The sequence below is a fragment of the Eutrigla gurnardus genome (genome assembly GCF_963514095.1).
Source record: "Eutrigla gurnardus genome assembly, chromosome: 18".
In the NCBI taxonomy this organism is placed as follows: domain Eukaryota; kingdom Metazoa; phylum Chordata; class Actinopteri; order Perciformes; family Triglidae; genus Eutrigla; species Eutrigla gurnardus.
In genome coordinates this window covers 19,075,662-19,088,144 of record NC_139929.1, presented here as the reverse complement: position 1 = coordinate 19,088,144, position 12,483 = coordinate 19,075,662, and the positions used below count along the sequence as shown (strand labels likewise).

Genomic DNA, 12,483 nt, shown 5'->3' with positions numbered 1-12,483 from the left:
ATGAGGAAAAGTGCCATCACTAGTTAGTGATAGTAACACACATGCTTCTTCTCTCAAACTCCAACCATGCAACCTGAAAGGGTGCCATGGCTTCATTGTTGGACAGAGAACGTCTCCTACGTCACCACAACTGTCACACCTTCTTGACGTGTATTGAAGCTCGGAGTGCGGGCAGAACCCAATCTGCACTCCTCCCCTCGCACCGGGGTGTTAGGTTGTGGTGATGCGATTGACTACTCACTGTCGGTGGTGACACAGCTGTCACTTGTTGGAGCTTGGCATGCTACTGGTGGAGGAAGGTGTTATTTCATCCTTGCCTCTTAGTTGAACCAGTGACAGGATCTTCTCCCTCCGGACTTGGAATGTGTTTGCATTGAATGCATCTTTGTGGTCAGGAGAACTTGGAAGGGATCCGTGTAGTGTCTTTGCTTCCAGGGTTTTCTCCTGTGATTTTTGATGATCACCCAGTCTTCAGGTGATGCTGGAATGCACTAGGTGGTGATGGAAGTGCAGCTTTCACCTGAGCATGAAGGCCATTTCCATCAACGAGCAGATTGATGAGATGTTTTCTCCATCCATCCATCGTCTACCGCTTATCCTGTATTCAGGATTACGCCGGGCTGGAGCCGATCCAGGCTGTCATTGGGCATCGGAAACTACTCAACCTACTAATTATACTACAATGAACTACTAAATGAAAAATTCCCATCACATCCATAACATACTAATGCAGACTGAAAGTTCCATACTCCTAATGCAGCGTTTAGCTGTGGCGTCGTGTGACATCACCCTGTGGTTTTCTCTTGGTGTGATTTGCTTTTTAATCGATAGAGGATCAGTCCATCACCCCCCTGTATGTGGAGCGTAAAGCCAATGAGTGAATCTGCATTAGTGGAAGATGATTTGATGTCCTGTCACAGTGTCGGAAAAATACATGACGACAATACAAGAACATGAAAATACATTATGAGAATATGAGAAAAAAAACATGAAATGTGTCTGTTTCGGAATGCCCGAAGCACACGCACGCACACACGCAAGAACGCACGTGCTGATTGTCGTGAAGACAGAACGCAACAGAACGTCAGAGCAGGTATAAAAGGGCTGTCGGCCATTTTGTGTTCTCTTTTAGCACGAGGAGGGTCCCGGCTCCCGCCTCCTCCAGCAGCTCCATGGGGAGCCCATCACCCAGGTTTTCCCCTCCCAAACCTTTTTCCACAGCTTCCCCTCCTACCCTCTTCTCTCACTCCTCTTCCTCTCCAAGCTCCTCTGTTACCTCCTCCCCTGCCTCCTCACCCTCATCCTCCTGCTCTTGCTCATCCTCAAGCTCCTCCCCCAGCACCTCCTCTTGTTCTTCCTCGATCTCCTCATCCTCCTCCTCTTGTTCTTCCTCGATCTCCTCCCCCAGCAACTCCTCTTGTTCTTCCTCGATCTCCTCCCCCAGCAACTCCTCTTGTTCTTCCTCGATCTCCTCCTCCTCCTCCTCTTGTTCTCCCCCGATCTCCCCTTTCTTCCCTGAACTCTCCCCCGACCTCTCCCCCCTGCCACAAGAGGACCCCATGACTCCTGTAGCTCCCGATCCTCCGATAAAGATCACCCTTAGTAGACCCTTAGCTAGTTCCCCTGTGACAGCCTCAGCCCCTAGCTCGTCACCTGTTGCCTCCACCTCAAACCCCCCGGGAAGTCTTGATGCATTTACGCTGTTCTCAACGGGCCAAGAGCAGAAGTGGGTTAGGAACTTGCGGGCCCTTATGCTAGAGAGGAACAGAAAGCGTAGCGGTCGCGGGCTTAAGAGAGTTGCTGGAGAGCTGGGAGGCACCCCTCCAAAGAAGCGCTGATAAGGCGTTTTTTAATAATATTGTGTTTAATGGTTTAATATACTAGGATGTAGTGTTTGTTTTTCTCTGTAGTGTTGTAGTGTTTGTTTTTCTCTGTAGTGTTGTAGTGTTTCGTTTCTCTGTAGTGTTGTAGTGTTTCGTTTCTCTGTAGTGTTGTAGTGTTTCGTTTCTATACGTTGATGCATTGTTAGTTTTTGTGTAACGCCTGTAATGTCCCATCCTGTCCTGTAATGTCCCATCCTGTTCTGTACCGTGATGTCCTGTTCTGTCCTGTCCTGTAATGTCCCGTCCTGTGATATCTTGTCCCGTCCTGTCCTGTAATGTCTTGTCCTGTTCTGTCCCGTCCTGCTTTGTCCCATGATGTCATGTCCTGTTCTGTCCCGTCCTGTCTCGTGATGTCCCGTCCCGTTCTGTCCTGTGATGTTCTGTCCTGTGATGTCCTGCCCTGTGATGTCCTGTCTTGTGATATCCTGCCCTATCATGTGATTTCCTGTCCTGTGATGTCCTTTTCTGTCTTGTAATGTCCTGCCCCGTCTTGTGATGTCCTGCCCTGTTGTGTGATGTCCTGTCCTGTGATGTCCTCTCCTGTCCTGTGATGTCCTGTCCTGTGATGTCCTCTCCTGTCCTGTGATGTCCTGTTCTGTCCTGTCTTGTGATGTCCTGCGTTGTCCTGTCTTGTCCTGGACATCACAGGCCATTACTGGACAGGGCAGGACACAACTGATCACGTGTGTCCTATGCTGAGCTGTTATGTCCCGTACAAACAGGACAAATAAGGTAAGTAAGAATGTTCCTCCTAGTGGATTCTAGTCGGGGTTCATCCAACAGGTAATAGTGTCCTCTGGACCTGATGGTCCACCAGCAACACAACCTCCCTGTGGTGGACTTGAAGGATCAAAAGGTGAGTTGGACAGCTACACAATGTATGATTTGTATTCTTTATGCCCCTGGCCTTGAAACTAATTACATTAATGTTGTATGCAGCATTCATTTGATTGTTTCAGCACTGCCTTGGACCCGAATTGGCAAGAAGACCCAGAGGAACCCCAGGACCATCAGGACCCCCAGGACCCTCAGGACCCCCAGGACCAGACCAGAGAGACGAGGGAAGCAATCCCTTGATGCTGACATGGAAGAACCAGGTAAAGAATAACTGTATTATGCTGCTATTATTATTATGATTATTATTATGCTTGATCTAATACCTTTACCTTTGTTTTCTTCATGAAGTCAATTTAATAAATCAATGAAATGTGTTTTTTCATTCATAAAGAAGCCAAAGGATGAGAAAGATGAGGGAAGCGACGTGTCCACAGAGAACATGGATTTTCTATTCTAGCTTTGCTTCCCACTGCTGCTCTAAGTCTGGTGTTTTCTGTTCTTCTTGTCCTTTCTCTTCAGGTCCATCAGGTCCAGTTCTATGAAGTCTGTCTGTCTCCTCACCAGCAGCAAAGCAGCAGAGCGTCTAAGCTCCAGAGAAGATGCTCTCCTCCAGAGACGTGTCCAGACTTCTGCTTATGAGAGCTGCTGCCGTCTGCACCCCGCTGGTAAACAGGTACGTCTGCTGGGCGTGTCTTAGTTCATGGAAACATTTCCTCTAACCTTTGCCTCGCTTGTTAACGTAGTTTAAGAACACTCATGCTACGTCACGTCACATTGTAGCACATGTTCACCAGTGTTTCCCCTACCATTGTTCAGGCCTGGCGGGCCGCCAGGCCAACGAGCGCCCCCGCCAGGCCAACAACCGGCCAAAAAAAAGAAAAAAAAGGAAAAAGAGAGAGAGAAAAAAAAAAAAAAAAAAAACTGCGGTGTCGTGCGTGCGCAGATGATGCCCCATCATAACGGATAATCTGACAGCATTAAGTTATATCATCATTAGCATGGCACCACCAAAAAAACTTAAAAGGGATGAAGGACAAAAAGGTATTTCAAGGTTCTTCCGAAACACGGTGCCAAACGAGAGTACAGGTGGGGAAGAAGGGCGAGTGACAGGTGTGGAGGAACAAGTCAGAGGGGCAGAGGGAGGAGATGTCAGCGAGAGCAACCAACCGAGCGCTAGCAATAGCATCGGTGACCCAGATAGGGGCACTGGCAGCAAACACCGAAAATCCGGCTGGGACCCAGACTGGCTTAAAAACCCCAAATATAGCCAGTGGCTATACCAGACTCAACATGGTAAGTTACAATTTGTTGTCATTTGTTTTTTTTTTTATTTAAATGAAATATATTTAGCTTACATTGTTGTTCTAAAAGGGCTCAAAAGTCTGGTTCTGGAAGTAAAAACCCCATTCATTTTTCCCATTGAGAATTGGATTATTAGCCATAATATCATAACCATCCAAGCTCACCACCAGCTATCTCAATATGTATTGGTGCTATTAAATCAACTTTGTTTTTAGAAAAACACTGTTTATTCTCCGGCAGAAGAACTATACCACGAACCGATCGCGTAAATGCGACGTCTGATTGGTTCAGCCCGCCGTTACCATGGACATTTTTACCGCCCCCGCGAAACACTAGCCTCGTTCTTTATATGTCCATGGTAGGAGCATGGACGAGTAGGAGCCGTCTTGCTCAGCCTGGCTCAATTATGACACGCGTCTTGCTGAGTCTTGTATATTAAAAAACACTATCTTTAAATCAGCGCGCAGCAGTTAAGTTAGCTACTGTCAAACAAATAGAGCATTAAGGCTGCGGCTTCACATTAAAAGCATTTCACTGGCTTCACATTAGCATTTCACTGGACAAACGTGAGTTGGCTTTTATTTTGAAGTAACAGGAAGGTAAACGCTGAAGCAGGCAGCACCTTCACAGAGCCATGCACAGAGCCCACTGAGCCCAGCAGCCCCCGGCAGCGCGACACACACAAACGGAGACACATACACAGACAAACGGAGAGACGCACACTCACACAAACGGAGACTGCTGTCTCCACACAGCTATCGGACAAATGCCAGATTATAAAACACGCATTTAAAAAGGGGGGCTCACTGTCAATAACAATGCGGGACAACGTCTCAATTTGCGGGACGTGTGAAAAGTAATGGAAATGCGTGACTGTCCCGCACAAAGCGGGACGTCTGGTCACCCTAAGTGACAAAGCCAACTGCCATTAAACTAGAGTAGAATCAGAAGCAACTCAGCTTTTGGATGCTTACTGTTATTAACAGTAAGCACTTTGTGTTACATTTACTTGTATGAAAAGTGCTCTATAAATAAAGTTTGATTGATTGAACAGTCATATTGTTCTTAGTACAAAGAAACAGATAAAATGTGATAAATATAAAACGCCAGGCCATATGAAAAAAGCATGCTATACTATCATTTATTGAGAAAAGCTTGCAATGGATTGTGGGATTAGGAGTTATTTTATGTCCAGATAATAATATGTACACAATAGCTGTGTTCGAAATCGCCCCCTATCACGGATGTAGTGCACTATATAGTGTGTTCGCCATTTTGTAGTGTTGTTCGAATTCTCCGTTGCTGATTTCATCCACTATGTAGTGGACGACAAAATACCCACAATGCACCGCAAAATTGAGTGAACAAGCGATGTACACTACATTGTGCTCCCGTATCCCACAATGCAATGCTGCCGTGGTTTGTCAGAGGAGAAGGAGACGAAATGGCCGCCGCACCAAACGCCGCTTTTGTCTACAAATGTAAGTAACGTTAGAATGTACACATTTCATGCGTGTAATACTTTAGTGGCGTAGTTTTTATGCCAGTAGTTTTAAAACGAGACGATTTCTTGGTGGAGAAGCATCCTGTTTGTTGTTTGTATCTGCTAGCTAACGTTAACACTAAGCTAACGCTAAAGCTAACGCTAGTAGCAGACAGCCGCTCACATCTGATCATAACGTTTGTTCTCTTTTCCCAATTGGCGGTGTGTTAGAAAAATATATGCTTTTCTGTTTCTTGTTTCAAGGGACTGATGAGGATGTGGAAACACTAATTAAAATGCGAATGAAGCACAACGAGCTGTTCTCAGGCCGACGAAATGCGGCTCTGCATGGATGGGAGTAAGCAAACAAATTTGAGTGATAGCATCATTTTGTTCCTTACTGAATTTTACAATTTTGTGAACTTATAGTCTGTTTTCTCTAACCCCTGAACCCCCGCTCATGCTCATGTAAAGCGCCTTGGGTATTTTGAAAGGCGCTATATAAATAAGTTATTATTATTATTGTTATTCTCACAGTGGTTTTTTGTATTTTGTTTTACAGTTACTGACATCTCCAGCTCCTTCAAGGATTCCCTTGGGCGGGGAAGACTGTTCACCTGATTCCCGTTTTTCCTGATTCTAACCCTTTGGCATATTCTTTAATAAATACATTTTTGTAGAGTTCATATTTGTCATTCCTGATTGAAACATTACATTTTTAGTGTTTAAGGGTATAGAAATAAGGACTGCCACAGGTATTTCCAGTTAATTAACCAGATGATTACCTATTTCATTATTTTATGTTGTTGTTGCTGCAATTACTTGAACTGATTTATCAAAAAATGATAACCTTGGTGAGTTATGTAATAACTGGTTGCGCAGTAAGTCATTGAAATTAAGTTAATGTGTAAAAGTTTAATGTAAGTTTAAAGAAAACAGACATTTTTGCCATGATTGTCTTTCACGTTGGGGTCCTCAGCAAAACAATGAAAAGCTTAGTTTTTTATGTGTTAATTATAATGGCAATATAAAGTTATATTACTATAATTGAGTTAAGGTAAGTTGAGTTTTTAAATGATTATCAAAGACATTTTAATTTCATTTGGTAGTCATTCACTAAATCATGGGTTCAATCATAGGGTTTCCCCATATCAGTTAGCATGTTAGCTAAGATTTATTTTGGTATTTACCTGTTGACGTCGGCGAATCAATAAATAGCGCCGTAAACGCCTAAGACGCCGTTCCCTTCGCCTCCGTCGGTGCCTGAGAACCAGGAGTTGGGCGAGCAGCATCAAAACAACAACGGGTACCATTTTTTCATAGAATAAACAACTTTTTTAAGAAAGTAGCCGATACACAAGTAGCCGATAGCTACGAGCTAAATAGCTACTGACCACTAGCTACTTAGCTACGAGCTAAATAGCTACTGACCACTAGCGTTAGTTCGCACGCGCTACGTATCTTACAGCTTGTGCGCAACCCTGAGCATTTACAGCTCATGATGAGGACACAAAACAGTAGCTGACAAAACCAAACTCACACACCATTGATATTTCAACAGTTTATTGACCAAGAAACACAACCGCCATGAAGAATCACATCTTTATACCGTCAGGTATGTTTACATGATGCTCGGCGCGCCCACTCACGTCACATGAGTATCTGGCGCATCTGCTGACGTAACCACGTTCAGAAAATGACCCGTGTAGTGTCCGAATTCTCCTCCCGTCGTACCCTACATCGTGTACATGATGTAGTGCACTATATCATATACACGATGTAGGGGATAGGGAGTGAGTGAATGAGTGAATGATTTCGAACACAGCTATGGTTTTATAAGAGTACTGGGGTAGCTGGTGGGCCTTATTTCCATAGTTAAAGCAAAAGATATTAGCAAATGAACATTTTCAAATGAGGTTTTGAAGGAGAATTTTTTTTTTCGTGGGCAAATTAAGATAAAATAATAATAGACTTTCTGAATTGAAATATTCTTCATTTACAGGAATGTTCTGTCGCATATGCCGCCAGCATAAGCAGGCTGTAAAGAAAGGATCACCCCAAAGGGTGTTCATTGAGGTCCCCTCTCAGACGTTTAGAAAGGATGTCTTGGATGCCCATTTGAGGTCAGAACATCACAGTGCAGCGTTTAAGGCCCACACAACTTTGGTTAAAGGTAAGATTTAATCTAATGATTTGATTTCAGTGAAAGAATTTAACAACTAGACTTTAATCACATTAATGTGAAACTGATGTGTAAGGGCTTATTTTGCTCTTTGTCCAGGTCACTCTGTCACAGCAGCTTTCGAGCCTGTGGTCGTTATTGAGCATGAGGCTGTGGTGGGTGCTTTCAAGTGTCTGTACTGGCTGGTAAAACACGAAATTGCCCACCACACTAACTATCCAGCTCTGCTTGAGCTAGCTGAGCTGCTGGGTTGTGACTACTTTGCCAAACTGAAGGTAACTGTATAATATTAACTGGTAAACTGTCAACTGTATTATAATAAGACTTATATAATTTTAATTTTTGTATTTTTCTATATCTCTTTTATTTTCAAAGATAGGGAAATCCACCAACTATAGGTCCCACCGCATGGTTGATGAAATGCTGGAAATACTGGCTGGTGTTATAGAAGCACCAATCCTGCAGGACATTAGAAACTCCCAGGCTGTCGGGATCGAACTGGATGAGAGCACTGATGTTGCTGTGATTAAACAGCTGGATGTACATGTTCGGTAAAAAGATAATGTTTTCTTGTAACAATAATTTAACATAGTTTGAAAAATATATTGCAAGATCAAGCTGTGTGTATTTATTTAATTTTAAAACTATTTTATTTTAGATACCTTGATAAAGAGGGAGTTCTTTTTAGCCAGTTTTTGGATTTGGTTCCCCTTCCTGATGGGAAGGCTGACACCATTGTGACTGCCATCCATAGCATCCTTGATCAGAAGGGCATTCCCAAGGACAAAATATTTGGTCTTGGGACGGACGGTGCAGCAGTCATGACAGGTATAAGATTATTGGACTTAAATATATTGTTTTTTTTGCAATTATACCCTCTAATCTTTTTTCTTTTTAAAAATAGGACGCCATAATGGAGTGGCGAAACAACTCTGCGACACCATGCCATGGCTAGTCGCTGTGCACTGTGCTGCCCATCGTTTGGCTCTGGTCTGCAGAGATGCCTCAGAGAAAACAGCCTACCGTAGATGACCATTTAGTAGCCCGGGCGTTTAATATGCTAAATCGACTTGGAGCCCAGGCGTTTATAAGAACCAGGCGCGTATTTGCAACAGGCTACAATTTATTTTTGCAATGAGCAGCACCAGACCATCATGCAAAGAACAAGGAGCTCACCATAGCACGGCTTGGCATATGGCTGCAGTTACCCTAACGGCCGTCGTGTCACTGTTGAGTCTTATTTCTTGATCCTGCCCTAAGTCCCTTTAAAGCAAAAGATATTAGCAAATGAACATTTTCAAATGAGGTTTTGAAGGAGAATTGTTTTTTTCGTGGGCAAATTAAGATAAAATAATAATAGACTTTCTGAATTGAAATATTCTTCATCTACAGGAATGTTCTGTCGCATATGCCGCCAGCATAAGCAGGCTGTAAAGAAAGGATCCCCCCAAAGGGTGTTCATTGAGGTCCCCTCTCAGACGTTTAGAAAGGATGTCTTGGATGCCCATTTGAGGTCAGAACATCACAGTGCAGCGTTTAAGGCCCACACAACTTTGGTTAAAGGTAAGATTTAATCTAATGATTTGATTTCAGTGAAAGAATTTAACAACTAGACTTTAATCACATTAATGTGAAACTGATGTGTAAGGGCTTATTTTGCTCTTTGTCCAGGTCACTCTGTCACAGCAGCTTTCGAGCCTGTGGTCGTTATTGAGCATGAGGCTGTGGTGGGTGCTTTCAAGTGTCTGTACTGGCTGGTAAAACACGAAATTGCCCACCACACTAACTATCCAGCTCTGCTTGAGCTAGCTGAGCTGCTGGGTTGTGACTACTTTGCCAAACTGAAGGTAACTGTATAATATTAACTGGTAAACTGTCAACTGTATTATAATAAGACTTATATAATTTTAATTTTTGTATTTTTCTATATCTCTTTTATTTTCAAAGATAGGGAAATCCACCAACTATAGGTCCCACCGCATGGTTGATGAAATGCTGGAAATACTGGCTGGTGTTATAGAAGCACCAATCCTGCAGGACATTAGAAACTCCCAGGCTGTCGGGATCGAACTGGATGAGAGCACTGATGTTGCTGTGATTAAACAGCTGGATGTACATGTTCGGTAAAAAGATAATGTTTTCTTGTAACAATAATTTAACATAGTTTGAAAAATATATTGCAAGATCAAGCTGTGTGTATTTATTTAATTTTAAAACTATTTTATTTTAGATACCTTGATAAAGAGGGAGTTCTTTTTAGCCAGTTTTTGGATTTGGTTCCCCTTCCTGATGGGAAGGCTGACACCATTGTGACTGCCATCCATAGCATCCTTGATCAGAAGGGCATTCCCAAGGACAAAATATTTGGTCTTGGGACGGACGGTGCAGCAGTCATGACAGGTATAAGATTATTGGACTTAAATATATTGTTTTTTTTGCAATTATACCCTCTAATCTTTTTTCTTTTTAAAAATAGGACGCCATAATGGAGTGGCGAAACAACTCTGCGACACCATGCCATGGCTAGTCGCTGTGCACTGTGCTGCCCATCGTTTGGCTCTGGTCTGCAGAGATGCCTCAGAGAAAACAGCCTACCGTAGATGACCATTTAGTAGCCCGGGCGTTTAATATGCTAAATCGACTTGGAGCCCAGGCGTTTATAAGAACCAGGCGCGTATTTGCAACAGGCTACAATTTATTTTTGCAATGAGCAGCACCAGACCATCATGCAAAGAACAAGGAGCTCACCATAGCACGGCTTGGCATATGGCTGCAGTTACCCTAACGGCCGTCGTGTCACTGTTGAGTCTTATTTCTTGATCCTGCCCTAAGTCCCTTTAAAGCAAAAGATATTAGCAAATGAACATTTTCAAATGAGGTTTTGAAGGAGAATTGTTTTTTTCGTGGGCAAATTAAGATAAAATAATAATAGACTTTCTGAATTGAAATATTCTTCATCTACAGGAATGTTCTGTCGCATATGCCGCCAGCATAAGCAGGCTGTAAAGAAAGGATCCCCCCAAAGGGTGTTCATTGAGGTCCCCTCTCAGACGTTTAGAAAGGATGTCTTGGATGCCCATTTGAGGTCAGAACATCACAGTGCAGCGTTTAAGGCCCACACAACTTTGGTTAAAGGTAAGATTTAATCTAATGATTTGATTTCAGTGAAAGAATTTAACAACTAGACTTTAATCACATTAATGTGAAACTGATGTGTAAGGGCTTATTTTGCTCTTTGTCCAGGTCACTCTGTCACAGCAGCTTTCGAGCCTGTGGTCGTTATTGAGCATGAGGCTGTGGTGGGTGCTTTCAAGTGTCTGTACTGGCTGGTAAAACACGAAATTGCCCACCACACTAACTATCCAGCTCTGCTTGAGCTAGCTGAGCTGCTGGGTTGTGACTACTTTGCCAAACTGAAGGTAACTGTATAATATTAACTGGTAAACTGTCAACTGTATTATAATAAGACTTATATAATTTTAATTTTTGTATTTTTCTATATCTCTTTTATTTTCAAAGATAGGGAAATCCACCAACTATAGGTCCCACCGCATGGTTGATGAAATGCTGGAAATACTGGCTGGTGTTATAGAAGCACCAATCCTGCAGGACATTAGAAACTCCCAGGCTGTCGGGATCGAACTGGATGAGAGCACTGATGTTGCTGTGATTAAACAGCTGGATGTACATGTTCGGTAAAAAGATAATGTTTTCTTGTAACAATAATTTAACATAGTTTGAAAAATATATTGCAAGATCAAGCTGTGTGTATTTATTTAATTTTAAAACTATTTTATTTTAGATACCTTGATAAAGAGGGAGTTCTTTTTAGCCAGTTTTTGGATTTGGTTCCCCTTCCTGATGGGAAGGCTGACACCATTGTGACTGCCATCCATAGCATCCTTGATCAGAAGGGCATTCCCAAGGACAAAATATTTGGTCTTGGGACGGACGGTGCAGCAGTCATGACAGGTATAAGATTATTGGACTTAAATATATTGTTTTTTTTGCAATTATACCCTCTAATCTTTTTTCTTTTTAAAAATAGGACGCCATAATGGAGTGGCGAAACAACTCTGCGACACCATGCCATGGCTAGTCGCTGTGCACTGTGCTGCCCATCGTTTGGCTCTGGTCTGCAGAGATGCCTCAGAGAAAACAGCCTACCGTAGATGACCATTTAGTAGCCCGGGCGTTTAATATGCTAAATCGACTTGGAGCCCAGGCGTTTATAAGAACCAGGCGCGTATTTGCAACAGGCTACAATTTATTTTTGCAATGAGCAGCACCAGACCATCATGCAAAGAACAAGGAGCTCACCATAGCACCATAGCACCACTGGAACAAAACTACTTTTTCCCCCCGACGCATCTTTATTGACATCAGACAATAAATACAAAGACAGTTTGTCTGTGTTACCGCGACACAGGGAGCTGATCAGAGCAGTGTTATGAATGATAACGGAAGGGGGGGTCGATCGCGGTAATTTCAACATTGTATATTAGCGCATTTATCTATATCCCTATATCCCTCAGTCTAGCGCGCCTGTGTTTGTGTGTCTGTGTTTGTGTGTGCGCGCGCCTGCATGCGAGAGAGAGAGAGAGAGCGAGAGGAGGGGCTGACTGACAGAAGAGGTGAGAGCCGGTGAAGTGCTGTTAAAAAAAAACTTTTGTTTTCTGTGCAAGACTATGGTAAACACTTAATCGCCCGGGCGTTTAATTGAACCGGCGTTTATTATGCAAAATGAGGTCGGACCCCGGCGGCTATTAGAGCACAGGCGCGTATTTGCACGCGGG

The 12,483-nt window shown here is 43.1% G+C and overlaps 1 protein-coding gene and 1 long non-coding RNA gene across 2 annotated transcripts in view; both read left to right on the top strand.

Annotated features, from left to right (window-relative positions):
• LOC311028993 overlaps window positions 1-12,483 on the top strand; it is a 230,020-nt gene that overhangs the window by 54,748 nt on the left and 162,789 nt on the right. Inside the window, exon 2 of the long non-coding RNA XR_014598819.1 lies at window positions 5,239-5,283. This is a non-coding gene — a long non-coding RNA (uncharacterized lncRNA). The remainder of the gene's footprint in view (window positions 1-5,238; window positions 5,284-12,483) is intronic.
• LOC311028840 (uncharacterized protein) lies at window positions 3,909-11,863 on the top strand (the record flags this gene model as incomplete). The annotated part of the gene is made up of 14 exons (XM_084033635.1): window positions 3,909-4,013; window positions 7,508-7,678; window positions 7,787-7,962; window positions 8,063-8,238; window positions 8,346-8,515; window positions 9,080-9,250; window positions 9,359-9,534; window positions 9,635-9,810; window positions 9,918-10,087; window positions 10,652-10,822; window positions 10,931-11,106; window positions 11,207-11,382; window positions 11,490-11,659; window positions 11,736-11,863. The coding sequence occupies exons 2-14, from the start codon at window positions 7,510-7,512 to the stop codon at window positions 11,861-11,863; spliced, it is 2,205 nt and encodes a 734-aa protein (XP_083889761.1). The 5' UTR covers window positions 3,909-4,013; window positions 7,508-7,509.